The 25,856-nt window shown below is 41.6% G+C and overlaps 1 protein-coding gene across 1 annotated transcript; it reads right to left on the minus strand.

Moving 5' to 3' along the window:
• Positions 1-419: 419 nt before the first annotated feature.
• On the minus strand, positions 420-24,458 carry g2e3 (G2/M-phase specific E3 ubiquitin protein ligase; the record flags this gene model as incomplete). The annotated part of the gene is made up of 16 exons (XM_083998800.1): positions 24,390-24,458; positions 23,704-23,801; positions 23,507-23,608; positions 21,953-22,077; positions 20,343-20,511; positions 18,865-18,971; positions 18,658-18,774; positions 17,166-17,290; positions 16,977-17,070; positions 15,317-15,499; positions 11,182-11,336; positions 10,016-10,200; positions 6,080-6,252; positions 3,697-3,736; positions 2,066-2,237; positions 420-781 (listed from the first exon to the last, which is right to left on the minus strand). The coding sequence occupies exons 1-16, from the start codon at positions 24,445-24,447 to the stop codon at positions 420-422; spliced, it is 2,265 nt and encodes a 754-aa protein (XP_083854926.1). The 5' UTR covers positions 24,448-24,458.
• Positions 24,459-25,856: the final 1,398 nt, after the last annotated feature.

Below are 25,856 nucleotides of genomic sequence, written 5' to 3' on the forward strand. Positions count from 1 at the left end.
CTGTGTATTTTATTACTTTTATGTTATGTGTAGGGACTACAGATGGAAATTAGCTGGGAGCTAAATCTGGTGCAACCATCTTTTCATTTTTTTTCCCTTTAAATGATTAATGTAATTGCACATTGTCCCTTATTAAACTCATAAACTAAAAAAAAAACTAAAATAACTAAACAAAAACATCTCAAACAATGTCAACTTTGCATTACAAGTGACTTAACTTACCGAATGACACTTAACGACAGCTGTCATAAGTATTCATATGTCAATCTTATGAATACCTATTCAAGTAAAGTGTTACCGACTTTTTCCGAATTAAGGTCCCATGGCGCCGTTACTTCCTGGCTCTTTATAATCATATTGATTGATGATCGATGATCAGTGACGTGACGGCGCCTCCTCCTGCTCCTCCTCCTGCTCCTCTAGCTCTCCGTGGGGAGGAGGTGCACGTGGTGGCTGATGGCCTGCTCCATGGAGCTCTTGAAGGCCCCGTAGGAGGAGGTGACGGGCAGGAGGAGGCGCTTGGAGGAGGAGTCGCTCTGAGGGAAGAGCCCCGCCTCCCCCCAGTCTCCTCCTCCTCCCTCCTCTTCCTCTTCCTCCTTCTTCTCCGTCCTCCTTCTGCTCCTCCTCCGTCGGCCGGGCTCCTCCTCCTCTCCGGGAGCGGAGGAGCAGAGCGGGTGGAGGAAGGAGATGGAGGGAGGAGGGTGGAGGCCGACGGTCGGAAGAACCTCTGCTCCTGTGGAGAAGAGGAGGAGGTCCTGGAGGGAAACGGAGCTCCTCCCAACTGAGGAGAGGGGGAGGGGGAGGAGGAAGGAGAGAGGAGGAGGAGGAGTAGGAGGAAGAAGAGGAGAAAGAAAAAGAGGAAGGGGGAGGAGGAGAGGAGGAGAAGAGGAGGGGAACAAGAGGATGAAAAGGAGGATGAAGAGAAAGGGGGAGGGGAGAGGAAGAGAAGGAGAGGAGGAGGAAGAAGAGGAGGGTGAAAGAGAGGAGGAGGAGGAAAAAGAGGGATAATAAGAAGAGGAAGGGAACGAGAAGAAGGGGAGCATGAAAAGGTGGAGGAAGAGAAGAGGAGGGGAACGAGAGGAAGAGGAGGAGAAAGAAGAAGAGGAAGGGGGGAGGAGGAAGAGAAAGGGGGAGGAGGAGAGGAAGAGGAAGAGGAGGAGGAAGAAAAGGAGGAGGAGAGAAAAGCAAAGAGAGAAATGTTGATGATCAGATGTTAATTCATTAGTTATTGATAATCAGAGCGCTGAGCAACATTAAAGGGACAACGAGGAGTTTCTCCATCGGCAGAACGAGCGATTCGGCGGCGTTATTCTCATGACTCGCCACGAAACCGAAAGTAAAGAAACGCTGGTCGGCTCGCCCAGCATTTCCACCACCACTAATAATAACAAAATAACCATAGAGACAAAACCATAGATTTATCTAAAATGGACCATTAACAAGTGGTAACGGAGATTCATCCACATTAATATCAGACTTTTTTATTCAGGGTAAATACAGGAATCTTGAAGTTAATTTTAAAACCTTTTTAAGACTTTTTCAAGATCTTCTCAATATTTTTCAACACCTCACCGCCACTTCAAGCTGTAACCATTTAATTTACATCAGTGACACTTTTAACTAAACAGTTTTAGTTTGTGATAAAGACTATAGACCACTATGATACAACAGAATTCAAAATAGGCTGCGGGATAATAAATAAAAGGCAAAGTTTATAAATAAAAAAAAAAAAAAACATTGCTCCACTCTCAAAAAACAAAAACAATAATCTTCTTCTTCTGTTTTATGTACCGGTTCATCTTTGGTTTTTAATAAAGTGAATAAATTCACACACTTTCACAATGTTTTTAGGACTCAAACTCTTGGACAGCTAATTCAGAAAAAATACCTTCAAAATTTAAGACTTTATAAAGTCAAGAAAATACTTTTTAAGGGTCTTAATTCTCCCAAAATTGATTTATCACCTTTTAATACTATTCAAGACCCCGCGGATACCCTGTTATAACCATATAGAAACTCCTCATTGTCCCTTTAACAGCAGCAGCATTAGCAGCAGCAGTTTTACCTTCACACTCGAGCAGGAAGTGTTTCCAGAAGGAGAGGGCGAGCGCCTCCCGCTCCGTCCTCTCCGGCTGCGGAGACAAGTCGACGGTGAAGAGCTGAGCCAGCGTCAGAGCAGAGAGCCGCTCGGCCGCCTCGCAGAACACCGGCCGGAACGACGACGGGAAGAGCTGCACCTGCAGACGGGGAGGGAGGGCACAGCGTCACCGTGTTAGTTAGTTTGTTTATTATACAGATCCCCATTAGCTGCAGCAAAGCCACAGCTATTCTTCCTGGGGTCCAACAGTATCAAATATACATTCAATAGGGGTGTGACGATACACTCAGCTCACGAGATCGAGACGAGACGAGATTTTAAGAAAACTATACAATGACAAAATATCTGACTGGACCAACAGACTTTTATTTAACCGAGTTGCACATGCATTTTGAAATGTTTTATTGTAACTATTTACATGCATGATGTAAGCATGAGCTTTAACAGGGTTCCTACAGCTTAAGCCAAGTTAAATTTAAGACTTTTTAAGACTTTTTTAAAGCCACTTGAAATGAAATTTAAGACCGACTTCATAATAAACACAAATGCAGAAAAAAGAAGAAAAAAAACACCACATCAATTACATAGGGTTAGGGACAATTTTACCCACTTTCCTATGTGGTCCAAGGTAAAGTGACTGCTACATGAACATTGGATTGTGTCTCTTTCCAGCTGTCCTTTCAAAAATAAAAATAATAAATAAAACATCTCTATGTCGTAATGTTACCAATTATTTAGAGATTTGAGACTAATTACAACCATAAAATACCACTTACCATGTGTTAAATCAATTTTTCAAAGTCTTAAAAATGTTAAGACATTTTAATGCCAATTAAGGCCTTGTTTTTAGATTAATGAATTCAATGCCTTTTAAGACTTTTTAAGGATCCGTAAGAACCCTGTTTAAATAAATGTCTTCTTCCACAAATTGAAACTAAAACTAAAATTTATAAAAGTTAACATAAATGAAATAAAATTAAATATTTATTTCTTTTTTTTCAAGTGCAAACAATATTATGTGCAGTGTTTCCTCTAGGATTTTTTAAAGCAGTGGCAGCGAAAAGCACCTAAACCAAGTCGACTAGAGTTATAACTGTGTAGTGGAAACCCTGCTTTACATTTTTTAAAACATAAAAAAAAAAAAAAAAAAAAAACAATCTAGCGAGACAGATTTGTAACGCGACGAGAAATATTGTCGAGTTTAATCTCGCGCGATCTCGTAGGATGAGATCTCGTCACACCCCTAACATTCAATAATAACATAACATAATAATCAACTTACACTTCATATCATATTGCATATACATTCATTACAGCATATACATTCATTTTGCAGTTTACACATTATAATAATAACCCATATATATCTATAGATCTATAAACATATACATATTATAGGCTACATATAAATATACCATGTTTTCCTATTTTGCTAAATACTTTTTTATTAGTATTTTGAATTGCTTTATGTTAGTGGTTAGTTTTATATCTTTAGGCAGTGTGTGTCTGTGTGTGTCTGTGTGTGTGAGTGTGTGTGTGTGTGAGTGTGTCTGTGTGTGTGTGTGTGTACAGGTAGAGAAGAAGAACACGACAATCACCTGATCGAAGACGCCCAACGTCTGCAGACCCTCCCTCAGCCTGGGAGCAGAGAAAACAAGACTTAAAGGGATAGTTCAACATTTTGTCAAATTGGCCCATTGCCCTATAATCCCTTTAGTCATAGCAGTAGGTTCGTTACCTTTAATTGACCTATGGCTAAGCCACGCCCCCAAACACGATGAGCCAATCACAGTGCACATAGCTAGCCCATACACTGGGACATTGGCTGTTTTCGAAACCGCATACTACCATACTGCCTACTACATACTGCGTTAAATGTACTGTATACTGCATACTGAATGTGGGATTCAGTATGCTACTTGAGCAGACCGACGCCGTTATCATCGCAGTATGCAGTATACGAGTTTCCCAGAATGCATTTCACGGCAACCGGTAGCAGTAGCTGTAAAACAGGCTAAAAGCTGTTTTATTTCTCGCTCTAGCGCTGTAATTATGTAACTTTATTAAGTTTTAATATTTTTTTATGCGAGAAAGTAACTGTTAAGACTCCAAATATACGGCCAGTTTATCCAAACGACGGCTGTTTAAAAGTTTGCTCCGATGTTTTTCGGAGAAGTGAAGCTCCGCAGCGACCGGGACATCACAGAGGCAGCAGCCCGGCTCCTGACGTGCTCGGCCGGCCAGCACTACGACGTCATTCCGGAGGAGAAAACGGTCGCTAATTAACTTACCCGCAGGTTTTTAAAGGTTTACCACCGGCTGGTTAAATTATTTTAAGGAGATTAATGTTGGTTTCATTGATGAAATCTCAATTGTGGCAGTAGCATTAGTTTGTTTGAATGTAAAGTGAAGCTTCTTGTGTGTAAGCAGCGCTGCCTCGGGGCTGTGGAGCCTAACGTTACGTACATAAATCACCACATTTACAAAAAATAAATAAATATTTTACAATGAACCGATCAGTCTGCATTAAGTTTTATTTTATTAAACTATAGTTACGGTACACGGCTACACTACCGTCTTTGGTTACGCTCTGGTTACGTTAGGACGTCAGGGGAGCATTGCATTGTGGGATACAGTAGGCGATGTAGACTGGTCAGATGCATACTGGAGATATTTTCCGAATCAGTATGACATCCGGGAACTTTTCGCATACTGCAGATTTTGCTTTTGTTCGCATACTGCATACTACATACTACATTTTGGCCAAATCAGTACGTACTAGCAGTATAGTATGCGGTTTCGAATACAGCCAATCTCTGCTTCCACGTCCATTGAAATGCATTGCAGTTAGTCAGTTTTCATTCGTTTTTATATGTTTTTTCTTGACATTTTAAGTTTAAAATGGTCAAACGGTGTTCATGGGGCACATGCAACTCCGACACTAGGTATCCTGAGAGGCCACGGGGGGGATTTTTAAAACCTTTTCCCAAGCCACATCTCAACCGAGAGAAGTGTCTGCTCTGGATAAAGTTATGCAGTAGACCACAACACCGACTAAACGTGGATAAACTTAACAAGGATGTTTTGTTTTTAAATCATTTGATTCACATTCAAATGTGAAAATATTTAATTAATTTTAAGTCCAATGTTTATTTACAACATATAAAAAGAGATTTTAAGACTTTTTATGCAATAGTTGTATTCTTATTATTGTGCTCTTGGTTCTTTCTGAACCTGACCTCACCTCTTCCACCACTGTATGTCTGAACCATTTCTGCAAACCAGCGCAACACGGCACGCACAAACAAAACCACAAAGTTACACAACAACCGTGTGTTGCCGCTGGTTGCAAGACCAGGGTTCCTACAGCTTAAGCCAAGTTAAATTTAAGACTTTTTTAAAGCCACTTGAAATGAAATTTAAGACCGACTTCACAATAAACACAAATGCAGAAAAAAGAAAGAAAAAAACACCATATCAATTACATAGGGTTAGAGACAATTTTACCCACTTTCCTATGTGATCCAAGGTAAAGTGACTGCTACATGAACATTGGGTTGTGTCTCTTTCCAGCTGTCCTTTCAAAATAAATGCATAAAAAGTCTGAAAAACAAAACAAAAACTGACTCTGGAGCTGGAGGCGGTGAGAGATTTAGCGTTGACGGCCGCCACTAACTTCTCTATGTCGAAATATTACCAATTATTTTGAGATTTGAGACTAATTACAACCATAAAATACCACTTATCATGTGTTAACATTTTTAAGACTTTTGAAAAATTGATTTAAGACATTTTAATGCCAATTAAGGCCTTGTTTTTAGATGAATGAATTCAATGCCTTTTAAGACTTTTTGAGGATCCGTAAGAACCCTGAAGACACACACACACACACACACACACACACACACACACACACACACACACACACAAACACACACACACACACACACACACACACACACACACACACACACTGTGTACCTCTGCAGTGGCAGCTGCATCCTGGTGATCATGGTGAAACCGACCAGATCCTCCACCAGCTCCTCCCTCTCCTCCAGGCTGCTGATTGGTCGGTTGCAGCCGGCCAGCTCCAGGAACTCCCAGCTCGAGGTCATGACCTTCCTCAGCTCGTCCAGAGACTCCGCCTCCGCCATCTAGGGGCAGTCGTCACGGACAACAACACATTAAAGGTACATTCCTGTGTAATAAAACTTCAGCCACCAACGTCTCTAGTTGTAGCGACTTCAGCACAGACGGATGGAAACACACTGTCCCAAACTTCATCAACTGTACAAATAGGGCCCCATCCCATCCCATCCCATCCCATAATACAAGGCATCAAGTACCTGCTGTGACTGGTTTCTATTGGAATAACAGTAACGAGTGGCTGTTTTGATGGTGGTTGGCACAAAACACCAGAAATACCGTAAATTCCGGACTAAGCGCGCCTGAATAGAAGCCGCACCAGCTAAATTTTGCAAAGGAAAAAAAGGAAAAAAAGGAGAAAAGATTATGATAAAGATTTTTATTCTGTGGGTAATGGGGGCGGGACTAGATAAGCTTTTGCTTCTCCCGCTTTTTTGCTTCTCTCAAAAAAGAGAGGAATTTCCCGGGGGGGGTAGGGGGGGCACACCATTAACAAATAAGTACATTACAATATCATGGAAAAGTCAATTTCCAGTAGTTCAACCCCAACTAAGTATTGAGTGCATATAGATGGACATAGTTTTCACAAGGCCAACATTTCTAGATTAAAAATGCTTAAAAAAAATCCTTTGCAATATTTCCATTTTGGAGATACTGAATTTTAGGTCTTCACTGAATGTTAGTCATAATTATTACTATTAAAATAAACTGAATAAATAAAGACATGGGATGTTTCATTCAGTGTGTAATGGACATATATATATATATATATAATGTTAGTTGCACTTTAATTGAACACATTCTACATCGCGGAGGTGACGTCTTTCCACTCAGGGCTTCCTTCACCTCTGAAACGGGGCAGAGCTCCGTGGAAACACCTGCCTGACACAGCAACGTAGAGAACCGTGCATGTCCACGGCGCACAGCTCCGCGAACATGCACAGGGGAAAAACGGCGTCGCACCGACTGCACGCGGATACGCGCCGCTTTGATGAGCGCGCACGTCGCGCGTCTACATTGGAGGTCGGCTGTTACCAGTGTAATCAGAGGCAACCATGGATGAGTTCGCCTCAGTTTCACGTGATTGTCACTGTCTCAGCCTGTTAGAAAAACATTTTACTGAACCGAGCTGAGACGCTGAGACGCTGAGACGCTGAGACCCCCCCCCCCCCCCCCCCCCCCCCGCAGAAAGAAGCGCTTTGCTGCAGTGTGTCGATGACATTTTGATTGCGAGTGAAACCAGACAGGGATGCGTTGACCCATCTGGCTGAGCAGGGTCATGAAGCTGCAGGTTGTCGCAAAGGAGGTTTTATTTTCCTTTTTTTTATAGGTCATGTGATCTCTACGGAGGGTAAAGCCCTCGCACCCAAATGCATCGAATTGATTTAAGAGGGTCCTGAAACCGGTGATGATGTCATTGTTAGACAATGTGGTTGTTTATTTTGCTGAAATTGGGTTTTACCATTAGCAACACCTGCTCATGGGAAAGGCCTGACAGATTCAGACACTTGACGTTAAAATAAATCTTCTGTTGACCTTGCAGACACCTACGACGCCAGACTGTCGACAGGAAGGGTTCACGGGTTCATGGGTTCATGGGTTCATAAGGGTTAAGAACAGACCCCAGAGTCTCAGTACAGATCAGTGGGTTTGATTCTCGTGTCGGACGTCGCGCTTTAGAGCTAGTGGAAAAGCAAAAAAAAAAAAAAAACGAGTAGATTCGCGCTAGTGGAGAAGGGCCATAAATAATAACCCCCAACCCCCTAAAGTCTCTCCATCCGCTGGGCTGGGACAAGATTTATTTGCCAGGGACAATGCACACTGTTTTTTGTACCAGATAATAATGTCTAGAGAAGCTTAGAAGTTATTTTATTTATGTGTGCCACCTGTACAGTGAGAAACAACTGATGTGCAATTAAAAAAGTTGATTAAATGGGACTATTACTTGTAACTTAGTTAGCTGCAGCTTTAGTGTTTGAAGACATCTGAAATTAAAGTTTTGTGTGATGTGTAATGGAAATTTACAACTGCAGAACAGGAGACAGTAAAAATAAAATCTAAACTTTTATTCTGTCAGAGCTGAAACATTAGAAACTAGAGCCACAAGTTGGATTTGACTCGAATTGTCCTTTAACCTTAAACTTACGCCGGAATGTCCCTTTAATGTGAACGCAGAGTGAACAGGGTGTGTGTGTGTTTGGTGGCAGTTTGAGTAGTTTTTTAAAGAAAAAAAAACCCAAATTCTCAGATTTCAGCTTCTTCAATGTGAATATTTCTGGTTTCTTTGTTCCTTTATGACAATAAACTGAGTCTCTCTTTGGTTTGTGGACAAAACAAGACATTTGAGGACGTCGCCTGGTGGTTTGAGAAACACTGATTGATGTTTTTCAACATTTTTTAACCTTTAATTGACCAAACAACTAATCGATTAATTGTTTAAATAATCCACCGATTCATTTGTAACTTAGTTAGTTGCAGCTCTAGTGTTTGAAGACATCTGAAACAGCAGTTTTGTGTGATGTTGTGTAATGGAAATTTACTACTGCAGAACAGGAGGCAGTAAAAAATAAAATCTAAACTTTTATTCTGTCAGACAGGGTACATACAGGAACCTTGAAGTTAATTTTAACACCTTTTTAAGACTTTTTCAAGACCTTCTCAATATTTTTCAATACACCGCCACTTCAAGCTGTTACCATTTACGTCAGTGACACTTTTAACTAGGGATGTCCCGATCACATTTTTTTGCCCCCGAGTCCGAGTCCGAGTCATTTGATTTTGAGTATCTGCCGATACCGAGTCCCGATCCGATACTTTGGCAATGCAGTAAAATTTTTAATGTAGATCAACTGTATCATCCCACTATTTTTCTGTTCTTTGTGCTCTACTAGGGATGTAACAATATCACAATCTCACAATAATACGCCCCCCCTTGCGGCCCGTCATCGCTTTAGACAGATAGGAAAACCCTGACATGTAGATATGTAATATATCCGATTCCTGATCGGGATGTAACGTCCGATTCCGATCGAGTCTGAAACCACGTGATCGACCCCGATTTCCGATCACGTGATCGGATCGGGACATCCCTACTTTTAACTGAACAGTTTTAGTTTGTGATAAAGACTAGAATTCATAGGTTAGGATAATATAAATCAATTATTTTATCAAAAAAAAAAAAAAACAAACATTGCTCCACTCTCAAAAAACAAAAAAAACAATCTTATTTTCTTTTTTATGTACCGGTTCATCTTTGTTTTTTAATAAAATAAATAAATTCACACACTTTCACAATGTTTTTTAGGACTCAAATTCTTGGACAGCTAATTCAGAAAAAATACCATCAAAATTTAAGACTTTATAAAGTTGTGAAAATACTTTTTAAGGGTCTTAATTTTCCCCAAATTGATTGATCACCTTTTAATACTTTTCAAGACCCCACGGATACCCTGTCAGAGCTGAAATATATTAGAAACTAGAGCCACAGGTTGGATTTGACTGGAATTGTCCTTTAAACTTAAACATAAGCCGGAATGTCCCTTTAATGTCAATACAGTTTAGTTTAGTTTATTAGTTTAATAAGGGACAGTGTGCAATTACATTAATTATTAATTCAAAGGAGAAAAAAAATGAAAAGATGGTTGCACCAGATTTAGATCCCAGCTAATTTCCATCAGAGTGAACAGGGTGTGTGTGTGTGTGTGTGTGTGTGTGTGTGTGTGTGTGTGTGTGTGTGTGTGTGTGTGTGTGTGTGTGTTTGGCGGCACTCACCCGGCGGACTTGGTGTGTGAGGTGTGTGTCCGGCGTCATGTGTGCGACGGCGAGCGGCTGGTTCGGCGGGAAGTTGAAGAGACACTGGTAGAGAGCGGCGGAGAAGAAGGAAGGAGGCGGAGCTCCGTGGAGCAGACAGAGCGCCAGGAGGCAGCCGGCGTCGAAGTACAGGTCGTCACGCAGCGCTACACACACACAACACACACACAGACACACAACACAACACAACACAACACAACACAACACACAGAGACACACTGTTATACACCGAGTCAGTAACCAAGGAAACGTCACCTCCGGTCAGAGCCGTGGGGGGAAAACAAACCGATTCCCCCATAGACAAACGTGTGAAAACGCGGCATTTTAAAGGATAATTTCCGTTTTTTTTACAACCTGGACCTAATTTCTTGCATAAAATACGATCATTTTACTCACCCAGATAACTTTGGTGTCATTTGGAGTCGTTTTGACGAAATTAGCCCCAGTGGAGCGGCGCGTATATCCGTATAATGCGAGAACACGGGGCAACGCAATGCAGCCTCTAAATAACACATTATCCACCGCAAAACTCGTTCATTTCACCAATATTTAGTTCTGATAGGCTAGTGCTATTCCCCTCTGAGTCCGGGGTTAGCTGTTATCAACATCCGGGGTCTGTAGGTTGACCTACTGACCTCTGACCTGGATGATGTCATCTCTGAGCTTGTTGCTAGCGCTAATGCTACGGTTGGTTTCTGCGTGTTTCTGACTTGTCAGAACAAAATGAGCAGCTGGATGAAGTTCAGCTTCCACAGGCTTCCTCTCCTCAACCTGGACTCACTAAAGCTCCGGCTAGTTGAGATAAAAATGGACCCGAATGCCGAAGCAGAATGATTATTATCAGAATGAGCCGCGCTGCGCTCAGAGATGACATCATCCAGGTCAGAGGTCAGTAGGTCAACCTACAGACCCCGGATGTTGATAACAGCTAACCCCGGACTCAGAGGGGAATAGCACTAGCCTATCACAACTAAATATTGGTGAAATGAAGGAGTTTCTCTGCAGATGATGTGTTATTTAGAGGCTGCATTACTCCACTTTTCCAGTGCTCTAGTGTATGGCAACAGCGTTTTTCAAAATAAAAGCCCCAAGCCCCGTCAAAGTAAAAGCAGTCGGTGGATCGGTACCTTGGGCGTCCAGCGCCAGGTTCTTGGACCCGTCCGGACCCTCAAACACCGCCGAGTCCTGGATCTGCCGCACCAGCAGCTTCAGGAAGTGGCGCTGCGCCGCCTCGCCGTCCCGGGGGCTGCTGGGAAACGTAGTCTGCTGCTCGTCTCTGAACCTGGACAAAGACGCAGGTCAGAGGTCGAGGCGCCAATAAAAGCACGGTCAAAGCCTTTTAGTTTGTTGGTTCGTCTTTTAGACAATAGGAAGTTAAGTCGTTAAAGAGATAGTTCAACATTTTGTCAAACTGGTCCATTGCCATAATCCCTATAGTCATAGCAGTAGGTTCGTTACCTTTAATTGTCGGTGCAAGCTATTTTTAGAACGGCGGAGCAGAGCCGTGAGCTGCTCAGAGCTACGCTAGTACAGAGGCTCATTATGGGATTTCTTGGTTTCCGTCATCATCAAACTCATCAAATACACAATCCAACAACTCCACAACGCTCTGGTGGACAAGTTGTGACCTGCACATTCACCACGCTATGAGATAATAACACAACGTTACCACACAGAGTTGTTGTAGAGGGAAATACAGAGACTGCTTGATGAAAAACTGTCCCTGAAGGCAACGCACATCAGTGGTTTTGCATGAATTTCCCTCTAAAACAACTCTGTGTGGTAACGTTGTGTTATTATCTCATAGCGTGGTGAATGTGCAGGTCACAACTTGTCCACCAGAGCGTTGTGGAGTTGTTGGATTGTGTATTTGATGAGTTTGATGAGGGAAACCAAGAAATCCCATGAGCCTCTGCAGCAGTAGGTTTCGTTACCTTTAATTGTCGGTGCAAGCTATTTTTAGAACGGCGGAGCAGAGCCGTGAGCTGCTCAGAGCTACGCTACGGAGGCTCATTATGGGATTTCTTGGTTTCCCTCATCAAACTCATCAAATACACAATCCAACAACTCCACAACGCTCTGGTGGACAAGTTGTGACCTGCACATTCACCACGCTATGAGATAATAACACAACGTTACCACACAGAGTTGTTTTAGAGGGAAATTCATGTAAAACCACTGATGCGTGTTGCCTTCAGGGACAGTTTTTCATCAAAAGTCTCTGCATTTACCTCCGTGGAGATCGATCGGAACAGATCATGGATGAACTCTGATCTGTTGCACCACTACTTATAATATTTCGACTTCCCTTCTTGAAGTTTTATATTGCGTTGGTAAAACTTAAGTGTGTTGCAAATGTTACATAATAAACTGGTATAGGTGTAGTCTATATGATGAGCTAAAAGAAAACATTAAAAGTTTGAGTATTTAACATAAAAAGCATCTGATTTGAAGGGAGGTTTGACAGTCCTAGTACTAAGCCTTTTAAATGAATTGCTGAATGTTCATTATCTGATGTTCAGTGATCAGTGTCTTTTCAGTCAGATTAATGTTGTTATCCTGTCACTGGAGCATATGCACACATCATTTCACTGCAATGATCTTGTATTATTGTATGTGACAAATACCCAGAACCAATGCACCTAAGAAGACGGTAATGTGTATAGTATAGCGCTGTTGTAGCGCGCTGGTATAGTGTCGAGTTTTTAAATGAAACTGAAGGAAGCTGTGATTCGTCATGAAATTAGGTTGAAGTCTATAATGCATGTTAATACATTTATGCTGAATAACTTCATGCAATTTTTCTTATAACTCCTCTATAATCATGTTAATATATTTACTGTACTCTGAATGACTTAATGTTATTAGTGTCAATGCTGAAAGCAACACTATTGTTCTTCATGTCAGCCATCTTTCTTTCTCATTATTCTCACATCATCCGTCCTTTTTAGTTCTACATACTTTGTGCAACTTCAACAATTTGTCAAATTGTGCAGCTTCTTTGGGATATTATTGCTGTCACTCAACCTTTTGATATTCTTCATACTTTTTCAAATATTAAACTTTTTCAGATTTTCTTGTGCCATAGGAAATGCATTGGAACGGTCCTCAACCTCCTAAACTCTGAACCTCAACTGCTTCCACATACTTTCACCTACAGGCTTCAACCCTCCTGTTGTCCTTCAGGGTCAAATTGACCCAATCTGTTCCCTTCCTCCATCCATCCATCCATCCATCCATCCATCCATCCATCCTTCCCTTTGTCCTTACTTCTTCCTCCTTCCTCTTTTGATCCAATTGACCTGATCTGTTCCCTCTCCCTCCCTCTTTCTTTCCTTCCCTTTTCCCATCTTTCTTTCCTCCCATCTTTCCCTTCTTCCTTCCTTGAAAGAATCTGTTCCCTCTCCATCCATGTTTCTTTCCTTCCGTTTTCCCTTCCTTCTTTCCACAATCCTTTTCCCCTTCCTTCCTTTTTGACCCAATTAACCCAATCTGTTCCCTCCCTCCTTCTATCTTTCCTTCCCTTTTCCTTCCTTCTTTCCTCCCATCTTTCCCTTTGTCCTTCCTTCCTTCCTTTTTGACCCAATCTGTTCCCTCCCTCCATCTATCTATCCTTCCCTTTTCCCTTCCTTTCTTCCTTCCCTTCGTCCTTCCTTCCTTCCTTTCTTCCTTGACCCAGGAGGACAACAGGAGGGTTAAACTCTTAAATTGTTAACAAACCTTTACAGTGTTGAACTTCTAAACAGCCGTTTCATATCTTATACCGTTATTGCTATAAAGCCTTTCAAAGTACACAAGCATTTCTGATGAATTTCTCTCTTTTCAATGAGTGTGTATTGCATCGGAGTGTGTGATCATCATCAGAGTGCAGGAGAGCCAAAAAGGCAACTGGAACTTTTCTCTTTAAACTGTCACCAAAGCTACAAATGAAACTCTACACTCAAGATTCTGGAAACAGTTTGTGCTTTTTTAACCACATTTTGAGCCAGAGGACAAGTGTGGCTACAGAGACTTAGAGAATAATTTTAAATACTTCTTAAATGCAGCCAGGAAGTTCTCTGCTCCCATTTACCACAGTTCATTGCTTTTCAGAGCCGAGCAGATGGAGCTCCAGTTTGTAACTATACTTAGTTTAAATTCACCAAAAATAGTCACACCTCACACAGAACTTCTACTTCTATCTCTGGTTTATTTTCTCATTATCATCTTCAATCTACAATCTCTCTCTTTCTCCCTTGGTTTGGTTCAACACTTTCAACTATCCAGCTATCACCGGACAGGTCTTTGATTTATCACGGTATATACAGTATATAAAAAAAGCCATGTTTACTGAATGTTAATCCTGTACTGACTCTCTTTGTCAATGTCTTCTGCTAATTTAGCATCATGGCTTCAGCATTCACACACAGTTTTCCTTATGGAACGCTTTCTAGTTCTTCATATAATTCTTCTATAATCATGTTAAAGCAGAAGTAAGCGATCCGGTGGTTTTGGCTAATGCTGCATTCCAGGCAGGCTTTTGAAACCGTAAATTACAGCTTCAAGTCACAACTTATGACTTTGTAGCGTTCCAGGCAACCCACTCGTGTTTCTCCGACCTGTTTTACCGGTGAAAGTCACTATAACGGCCACTCGTAACTTCTGACCCGTGAACTCGTACCAGATCGAACTGGTACCACTTCACAGGTTGGAAAAACACAAGTTACGGGCTGCCTTGAACGCACCATAACAGTCCTCGTCCCTACGTCACCACATTCACGGCGTCCCTTGGCTGCACACACAGCCCTGCATGCCGTTCTCTCTCCTCATTGGATAAAACTTGTAGGATACAAGGAAAGTTTTCTCCTGGGCTCAGAGCAGAGCAGAGTGACTGACAGACCCGTGTTTCAGACCAAACACTCTATAGAAGTGATTGCTGTCGGAAGATATAACTATTTAAGACTTATATTAACACAAATATATTGCTTACTTCTGCTTTAATATATTTATGTTCAATAACTTCATGTAACTCTTCTTCTATAATCATGGTAAACCATTTACTCTGAATGACTTCATGTAATTCTTCTGTGAAAATGCTGTAATGATTTAATTGTCTCTGTTTAACATGGACCCGAGGAAGAACAGTCTTCGTTTCAATGAAGGCCAATGGGGATCCAAAAGAAACAATAAAAAAGAAACAACAGACAAACGAACAATGAACAAATGAGCCCTCTTGAGCTCTCGAACTGAGGGGGGGGAGGGGGAGGCGGCGAGTCCACAGACCTGACGGACAGCGAGGCGGCGGGGTCGAAGTCGGGCCGGCGGACCAGTTCCAGACCGGCCGCCAGAGCCTGGTTCCCACACACCTCCAGCGGCTGCACGCGGAGCGGCCGCAGCTGAGGCAGCAGCGCCTGCAGCAGCTGCTCAGGGGACACGGGGGAGACGGGGGACAGGGGGAGCGACGGCCTGAGACACAGAGAAGGAGAGAGAGGGAGAGATGTTAGTGAGGGAGCAGCATGGTTCAGAATGTGTTTGAATCTTCCCGTTTTTCTGCACTGTCAGCAATCACATTGCTTACAGGACACACATTGCACTTTTTTTCATATAAGGTAGACTATCTATCAGTCTATCAATAATCAATGTAGTATGAAGAGACTCTCCTGGTTTCAACCCACCCAATAATTCAAACCAGCAACTAAAACCCCCCAATATCATATCATAATGATTGATAATGAATGTTGGATCAAATAATAATCTGATGTTTGTAAAGTTTATAAAACCAATGATTGGACAAACATTACTATTTCTGTGTGCACGTTCTTGTAATTAGTCATGGTTATCAGAGATTAGCTGGGCTAACGGTTAGCTACCTGTTTAACTTTAATAACTCAGTGACTCAATAAACGCTCCATGAAAAAATATTTTCTCCAGCGGATATCTGAGTTCCAACATGACTGAGCTAACTGGAGTAGTTTCATGTCGTGTCCCACAACGGGAGGGTTTTAACAGCTGACGTCCTGCTGTTAGCTTAGCTACAGTTAGCTTAGCTACCGTTAGCTTAGCTACCGCCGTTAGCTTAGCTACCGTTAGCTTAGCTACCGTTAGCTGTCCCTGTCAGCTGAGCCACTGATGCTTTCTAGACACTGTGATTCCCCCAAACTGAATAAATACAACACATAGCAACACAAAACACACACACAGAAATAGTAATGTGTCTTCAATCATTTCAGATTTGTCTAAACGGTGATAGGGCATGAAAAATATGATATATAGCTAAACTCTCGTTCGTTACTATTGATCTCATTCAAATTATGTGCTGGTTTTCTTATTTTTTTTTAAGTATATTTTTTGGGCATTTATGCCTTTATGGATAGCACAGTTGAGACAGACAGGAAACGGGGAGGCAGGAAGTAACGGTCCTCAATTCGGAAAAATCTCCATGTAAGTGAACGGGAGTCAAAATTTTATTTTGTGATCCGATTCAATTATGTCATGAGAAAAATCTCTGACCTTAACCTACTGAAAACATCACGTTTCATGCCGAGAAATCAGCAGTTTGTTGTAAAACTAAAGACTACAGGTCGCTACAGGTGGTCACACACCACATGGCGCCGTTTCCTGTGTCAGTTGGTGACGTATGTTTTGTGGGACACCAGATCTGAGAGCGGTTTTCATGCAAAATACATTCTTCCCTTGCCGTTTTATGACAAACTGCTGATTTTTTTGGCATGAAACGTGATGTTTTCAGTAGGTTAAGGTCGTATATTTTTCTCATGACACAATTCAATCGGATCACGAAATATAATTTTGACTCCCGTTCACTTACTACATGGAGACTTGAGACCGAATTGAGGTCCCATGGCGACGTTACTTCCTGCTTTCGGCTCTCTATAAATGCTGATAACGCCTGAGGCAGGTGAACGGGTGCGTTGGATTGTCGTACCTCTTGCGGCTGGCGGGGGAGTGGATGGGCGACAGGCGGCGTTTGGACAGGAGGCTCCTCCTCTGACCGCCGAGAGGAGACGAGACCAGAGAAGCTGCACGAGACAGAGACACGAGACGGTTCACATGGAATCAACCAATCAGAGCGCAGCACAGTCAGACAGTCAGACAGTCACATGACGGGTCAGACCTCGGCCGTCGGTGGCCTGCGTGCAGTCGGAGCAGGCCCAGTCCCGCGTGTCCAGCTTCAGACCCGAACACTTCCTGTGAGTTCCTCTGGAGCCACAGAGCCGACAGCGGATCACCTCGAACCACCTGAGACAGCAGACGGTCAGAGACAGGAGGGGTTGTGGTTTAAAACCTTAAAAAGGTTGTTATTGTTTTAAATGTTCATTAGTTTTTATTTTCATTTAGTTTTTCAGTTTGATTTTTTAGTTTTAGTGAGTTCAACAAGTGATGAAGCAGTTTTAGTTTAGCAATGAGGAATTGACTAGTTTTTATTTAGATTTTATTTAGTCTTCGTTTGAGTTTTGATTTAGTCTTAGTTTTAGTTTAAAAATGCATAACTGTACAATGAAATAGGAGAGAAATTGTTTCATTGTTCTCTCAGTTAATTAACATATAACTATAATAAAATCAACTATAATAACCCTGGTTGCAACCCACCCAATAATCCAAACCAGCAACTAAAACCCCCCAATATCATATCATAATGATTGATAATGAATGTTAAGTATTATAAAAACGACAATGTGGTCGATTTTCTCAATTTAGCAGTAAAAAAAGAGACTTTTTTCTCTATATTGTTGTAACTACGACACATAGACACAGACGTATTCTGCTGATAGTCGCCCAAAAGTTTTTGTTTTGTTTCATATAAGATCCATGAAGGTTAAAAAAAAACTAGTTACCACTTTTAAGATGATTTTAAATTATAACAAGTCATTTAGTTTATTTTAAATTCTGTTGATCAGTGTTGCACTGTCCCTGTCAAATAAACCAATAAATTAAATCAGTCATGTCAGCATTAATCATGGCAGCATTAATCATTAATCATGAGCCTAAATTATTTTTAACCTTGGCAAAGTGTGAAGTATTTTAATAACTGTATGTTTCTTTCTGATATGAAATATGTTTTGAGTGTTTGTGATGTGTGAGAGGGTGTATTATGCACATGTGTATGGATGTTTAGAACGCTGCATGTGTAAATTGATAATTCTTACCTTTCTATTGTTCTTATTCACCTACCCAGAGACTACGGATGGAAAGTAGCTAGTGAGATAAATCCGCTACAAGGCATCTCTTCTCATTTCGAGACTAATGTTATTTTGTACATTGTCCCTGATACAAATAAACTTATTAAACTAAACAAAAAATTAAATTATTTCTAAGGTGCTTTGTTTAATGTGAAGTACTTGAAGTGAACGATTCAATGTTATTCATTGTTGTCTTATGTCTCCCCCTTGAAATTGAAGCGAAATAGCCGTTATTATAGAACCTATTTACAGTTTTCCTCCCTCAGTGTTCAACTCAACGTCACGCCCTGGTTCTGATTGGTCGATGACCTGGTTCTGATTGGTCGGTGATCTGGTTCTGATTGGTCGGTGAACTGGTTCTGATTGGTCGATGACCTGGTTCTGATTGGTCGGTGATCTGGTTCTGATTGGTCGATGAGCTCGTACCCGGTCTTGGCTGAGTGCGATCGGCCGCCGTTGCAGAGGCAGCTGAGCGCGTCGCAGCGTCTGTAAACCTCCAGCAGCTCCGAGTACGCGTTCGCCTCCAACTCCCATGATGCATCTCTGCAGGACGGGACAGGACGGGACACGCAGTGAGCTAGCAGTCCATATGTGTGTGTGTGTGTGTGCGTCTCCATGGCGACGGTGCGTTACCTCTCGGGGATGAAGACGCCCATCCGCAGCATCTCCTCCTGGAAGTTCTCCTTGTTGTTGCAGAGCGTGCACCTGAAGAAGAAGAGGCCGGCGCTGTGGGCCTGACGCTGACACACACACACAAAATAAACGGTGGAGCAGTGCAGTGGTGATGTCCATAATATCTCAGACTGTTTATTTTAGTAAAGAAATCATCACAACAAGGACAAAGTGTTAGTTTCTGTGGCGGGGAGAGCAGGCGCTCTGTGATGGGATAGTAATGTCTTTCTGGGATGTTTCAGAGTTGGGCTATCTGAGGTGAGTGGCTACATGCAAAAACACAAAGTTTCTACTGTTTCTACTCAGGGATGCAAACGGCCCGTCTGGCGGGGGGGGGGTGCTACAATATCACAGAAAAAAAAAGAAAAGTCAAGTATTGAGTGCATATAGATGGACATAGTTTTCAGAAGGCCAACATTTCTATATTAAAAATACTTTAAAAAAAAATCCTTTGCAATACTTCAGTTTCTTGATACTGAATTTTAGGTCTTCACTGAATGTTAGTCATAATTATTACTATTAAAATAAACGGAATAAATAAAGACATGGGATGTTTCATTCAGTGTGTAATGGACATATATATTGTAGGAAGGGCACTACATATATAATGTGTTAGTTTCACTTTTTGAATTGAACACATTCTACATCGCGGAGACGATGTCTTTCCACTTAGGGCTTCCTTCACCTCTGAAACGGGGCAGAGCTCCGTGGAAACACCTGCGGCGCACAGCTCCACGGACATGCAGGGTGGGGGTGGGGGGACGACTACGCGGCGCTTTAATGAGCGCGCACGGCGCACGTCTACATTGGAGGTCGGCTGTTATCAGTATAATCAGAGACAACCATGAGTTGCAACCAGTTTCACGTGATTGTCACTGTCAGCCTGTTAGAAAAACATTTTACTGACCCCAGCTGAGACGCTGAGACGCTGGGACCCCCCCCCCCCCCCCCTCAAAAACAAAAACTCTTCAGATCTGAACGATTCACACAAGTCACCTAATTGGTCATGAAAAAAGCGAGTTGCGCTTTTCGGCCGCTGTTTGCATCCATGTATACTGTCCACTATATGAGTTCAGTGGTGTCTCTAAGGATTCCAGTCATGGACCACAGATATCTGATTGTTTTCTGAGTGTTTGTTGTGGTTGAAAGAATTGCCCCCATAGGTTAGCGTTGTCGCTATCCCTAGCACCGGGTAGCCATGGTAACTCCGGTTTACCTGCATCAATTTTAGTCGCGTTTTTTGCTCCAACCAACACTGGGTGACCATCAGGACAACGATTTAGGGGTCAAAAATGACCGGAATTCTCCTTTAATGATACCGTATCAGAGGTTGTTAGTGTCACTGCACCACGGACAGATTTTAACAATAGTTTTATTCTCAGATTGACCTGCTGACCTTTCCTACACACAGACAGACAGACTAACAGGGGTCTTCATACCTGGACGCAGTCGCGGTGGAACCAGCTGCCGTGGCAACAGGGACACTTGAGGACGGAGTAGGACAGGACGGGCTCGATGGCGTCCAGACAGACGGAGCAGGACTGAGGGAGGCTGAAGTCTGAGCCGACACTCAGAGTCTGAGACGGACCGTGGTCCGGACAGTAGGACCTGCACAAAGAGACACACACACACACACACACACACACACACACACAGACATTTTAAAACACTTTGCTTTGAGCCTTTAAAAAGAAAAACATTTAAAAACTTTTTGACTTGCAGACGTTTCAGACTTTTTTAAAGACTTTGTTGTAAAACCTTTCTATGACTTTTTAACTAAGAGTTTATCTCTTTAAAGACTTCTGAACATTTTAAACCGACTTGAGGATATTTAATGACGTTTTACAGATATTCTAAGACGTCTATAACAACATTTTAAACTTTAACATTTTATGACTCTTATAAAAACCTTTTAAGAAATTCATTTTCAAAACACTTTTTAAGATTTTTTATGACTTTGGCATTTTTAGACAAACGTGTCTCTCCCTCGTCAGAATGCAGCTGTTGCTAGGTTACAAAACGAGTCCTCTGACACTTCAGTGTTCCTGCCTTGTTTAATGTAAACACTACAACAAATGTCAGAAATACACAACAGCATTAGCAGCTTTTGACATGGACCCTGAGGTCGGCCTACCTTCATGATATAACAGGGTAAATACAGGAATCTTGAAGTTAATTTTAAAACCTTTTTAAGACTTTTTCAAGACCTTCTCAATATTTTTTAACACCTCACCGCCACTTCAAGCTGTAACCATTTACACCAGTGACACTTTTAACTTGACAGTTTTAGTTTGTGATAAAGACTATAGACCACTATGATACAACAGAATTCAAAATAGGCTGGGATAATAAATCAAAGGCAAAGTTTATCAAAAAACAAAACAAAAAAAACATTGCTCCACTCTCAAAAAACAAAAACAACAATCTTCTTTTCTTTTTTATGTACGGGTTCATCTTTGGTTTTTAATAAAATGAATAAATTCACACACTTTTACAATGTTTTTTAGGACTCAAACTCTTGGACAGCTAATTCAGAAAAAACACCTTGAAAATGTAAGACTTTATAAAGTTGTGAAAATACTTTTTTTATACTTTTTAAGGGTGTTACTTTTCCCAAAATTGATTTATCACCTTTTAATTCTTTTCAAGACCCAGCGGACACCCTGTATAAACCGAGCCACGTCTCCGGTTGTGTTGCTGTCGGTAACGTATGTCCCGCCCCTTCTTGATTCTGATTGGTCAGTGCGGTGAAAAGTGACATTGACGAGACAAAAAGAAGCAAGCGCCGAGGGCGTTTTTCCACCGAGGGCGCTGAGCGCTGTGAGCGCCCAACTCAATTTGAATGGAAAGTAGACGCCCAGAGCGCTAGACACTTCCTGCTGTGTGTGTACTGTGTAGACAGTGTGTGTGTGTGTGTGTGTGTGTGTGTGTGTGTGTGTGTACTGTGTAGTCAGTGTGTGTGTGTGTGTGTGTGTACTGTGTAGTTTGTGTGTGTGTGTGTGTGTGTGTGTGTGTGTGTGTGTGTGTGTGTGTGTGTGTGTTTACTCACGGGAAGATGCCGGTGAACTGGGAGATGAAGCCGTGTTTCCTGCCACAGGGGAAGTGAACCATCTTCCTGCAGCTCCTGACGTTACAGCCGACACACGCGCCTTTCTTCTTACAGCCGCTGCACGTCTGACACACACACACACACACACACACACGAATGATTAATCGATTAGTTGTTTGGTCAATAAAATGTCTAAAAACATCAACCATTGTTTCTCAAACCACCAGACGACATCGTCCTCAAATGTCTTGTTTTGTCCACAAACCAAAGAGAGACTCAGTTTATTGTCATAAAGGAACAAAGAAACCAGAAATATTCACATTTAAGAAGCTGAAATCAGAGAATTTTGACTTTTTTTCTTTAAAAAAACGACTCAAACTGATTATTAGATTATCAAAATAGTTGACGATTAATTTAATAATTGACTATTAACTGTTGCACCACTATCAAACAGAAACCAAGGGGTTTGTTCACTTCAAGACAGACGACATGTTTGTAAACAGAGCTGGAAGACAGTTTAGGTCTGAAGCTCCACCAGTAAATCAGGCTGTTGTTTATTGAGAGCGTCAACTTGACTCTGGTGGTTGCAAAAAAAAAAGTTCTCTTTGTTCAATAAGAGAATTATAAAGAAAGTTTTCACACGTCGGCTGTCTTTTCTCGAGGTTTAATAAGCATTAATGGAACAAAGAGAAACCAGAAATATTCACATTTATGAAGCTGGAATCAGAGAACTTTGACTTTTTTTTCTTTAAAAACGACTCAAACTGATTATTAGATTACCGTAGATGACCATTTAGTAGCCCGGGCGTTTAATATGCTAAATCGACTTGGACCCCAGGCGTTTATAAGAACCAGGCGCGTATTTGCAACAGGCTACAATTTATTTTTGCAATGAGCAGCACCAGACCATCATGCAAAGAACAAGGAGGTCACCATAGGACCACTGGAACAAAACTGCTCCCGACACATCGTTATTGACATCAAACAATAAATACAAAGACTGTGTTACGGCGACACAGGGAGCTGATCAGATCAGTGTTATGAACGATAGCGGGAGGGGGGGTCGATCGCGGTAATTTCAACACTGCACATCAGCACAATTATCTGTCTTTGTCTATTAGCAGTCCAGCGCAACCTGTCCCGCTAGCGCACCTGTGTTTGTGTGTCTGTGTCTGTCTGTGTGTGTGTGTGTGTGCGCCTGCATGCGAGAGAGAGAGAGAGAGAGGAGGGGCTGACTGACAGAAGAGGTGAGAGCCGGTGATACGCTGTTAAAAAAAAACTTTTTTTTTTCTGTGCAAGACTATGATAAACACTTCATCGCCCGGGCGTTTAATTGAACCGGCGTTTATTATGCCAAATGAGCTCTGACCCCGGCGGCTATTAGAGCACAGGCGCGTATTTGCACGCGGGCGATTATTTGGTCATCTATGGTATCTGAATAGTTGATGATTAATTTAATAATCGATTATTGTTTGATTAACTGTTGCGGCTCTAAAACAAACACACACACACAGACAACAACAGTAAAACACAACCGCAGACGATCGTCCTCACCAGTCGAGTCGAGCGACGGACTTCCTGTTTGATGTCGTCCACCAGGAAACCAAAAACGCCCTCGTCCTCCTCCCCCCGCTGGTACACACCGGAGGACGTCAGCTGAACACACACACACACAGACACACACATCATCTATTTGTACATATGTGTCATCAGCTGGTAAAACACACACACACAAACAGACACACACTTACCAAGCAGAGGTAGTGGACGGACAGCTTGTGCTCCTTCAGTGTGACCTTTTCCCCAAACATGGCCGGATCGTCATCACTTGACCTGCACAGGACACAACCTGAACACACACACGCACACACATGTCAGCAGCTTCACACACACACAGACAGACACACACATAGGGTTGCAAAATATCGGGAATTTTCAAAATTGGAAACTTGCCATGGGAATTAACGGGAATATATGGGAATAAACGGGAATAAATCCGAGATTTACAAAATTGAAGGTTGCCCCTTAATAAGTAATGTTTTACTCAACATTCATGTTTTTGTTGTTCAGTAACGTAATTGATTTATTAATTGATTAATTGATAAAGTTCTACCCACAACTAAATCTGTTGAAATGTCATGTTTTTTTAATTGTATTATTTTGCATGGATGTCTGCTTATGACAAAACAAAATTTACATTTATGTTTGGATATGATACAGTTTGTTTAAAGTACCCCAAATTGCCAGTTAATTCCCATAAATTCCCAATAATTCCTATAAATTCCCATAATTCCCATGGAAAGTTTCCAATTTGGAATATTTCCAAAATTCCCCAGCTTAACTTCCCATGAAAAGTTTCTGGAAATTTACTGGAAATTTTCCACCCCTTTTCAACCCTACACACACACCAGTGTATCTTGGTGTGTCGGTGACTCACAGTTTTCCTGGAGGCTGTCGGGGTCGAACACCTGCGTCCTCCTCACCCTCTTCTTCATGTTGGTGTGTGAAGATCCTGTTGGGACACACAACAACAACACAACACAACACAACACAACACAACACAGGGGTCAAAGGTCACGAACTCACTGATGTCGAGACACATTTGAAGAGCAGCTCTTGTGATCTGGATATTATGGACCTTTTGTCATATTGTACATTGTGCAGCTCAAGTTTCTAATGAAACAACAACAAACTCAACCTAAAGTAAGAAGTTCATGTCCAAGAGGAAAAATATCCATTCTTTTATTTAGTTTAAAGGGATAGTTCAACATTTTGTCAAATTGGCCCATTGCCATAATCCCTATAGTCATAGCAGTAGGTTTGTTACCTTTAATTGTCGGTGCAAGCTGTTTTTAGAACGGCGGAGCAGAGCCGTGAGCTGCTCAGAGCTACGCTACGGAGGCTCATTATGGGATTTCTTGGTTTCCCTCATCAAACTCATCATCAAATACACAATCCAACAACTCCACAACGCTCTGGTGGACAAGTTGTGAGCTGCACATTCACCACGCTATGAGATAATAACACAACGTTACCACACAGAGTTGTTTTAGAGGGAAATACATGCAAAACCGCTGATGCACGTTGCCTTCAGGGACAGTTTTTCATCAAACAGTCTCTGTATTTCCCTCTACAACAACTCTGTGTGGTAACGTTGTGTTATTATCTCATAGCGTGATGAATGTGCAGGTCACAACTTGTCCGCCAGAGCGTTGTGGAGTTGCAATGTGCTAAAAACAAAAAGCTTTCTGTTAAATGATCTGTGACAAATGATGTAAACATAGAAACATACATTGTAAAAAGTGAACTAAATGTATTCTACATTTGAGAACAAACTCATATTCCTGTATATAGTCAGATGTTTATAATTACATCACATCATTGACCCTCATATATAGGTAATAAATACAGCTCTGGAAAACATAAAGAGACCACTCTAAATGTTTATTTCTTATTAATAAATCAGTTTCACATCTATATTTAATGAGGAAGACGATAAAAACCACTGCTCTGTGATTAAAATTAAGGTTATTCCACCAATGTTGATTTCTGAACTCTCTCTCTTCTGAACTGTGTTGTGTTAAATGATTATGGAATTGTTTTGTTTGCATTATTATTATTCGAGGTCTGAAACTTAACACTTTTTTTGTTGTTGTTATTTTAAGGTAGTCATTTTCTGCAGATAGGAAATGCTCTAAATAACAATGTTATGTTGTCAATAGTTTATACAATAGAACAGTGTTCATTTTACTCTCTCACATACCTATAAATAATAAAAATCAGAGAAACTGGTCATTTTTAAGTGGTGTCTTCATGTTTTTCCACATTTTTAATTTCCTTTTGCTGCAATGTTATGTTTCTGAACTGATGTCTGTCGTATCGCACTTGTCCGTATTGTGAATAG

Source organism: Trachurus trachurus (assembly GCF_905171665.1).
Source record: "Trachurus trachurus genome assembly, chromosome: 22".
Taxonomy (NCBI): Eukaryota; Metazoa; Chordata; class Actinopteri; order Carangiformes; family Carangidae; genus Trachurus; species Trachurus trachurus.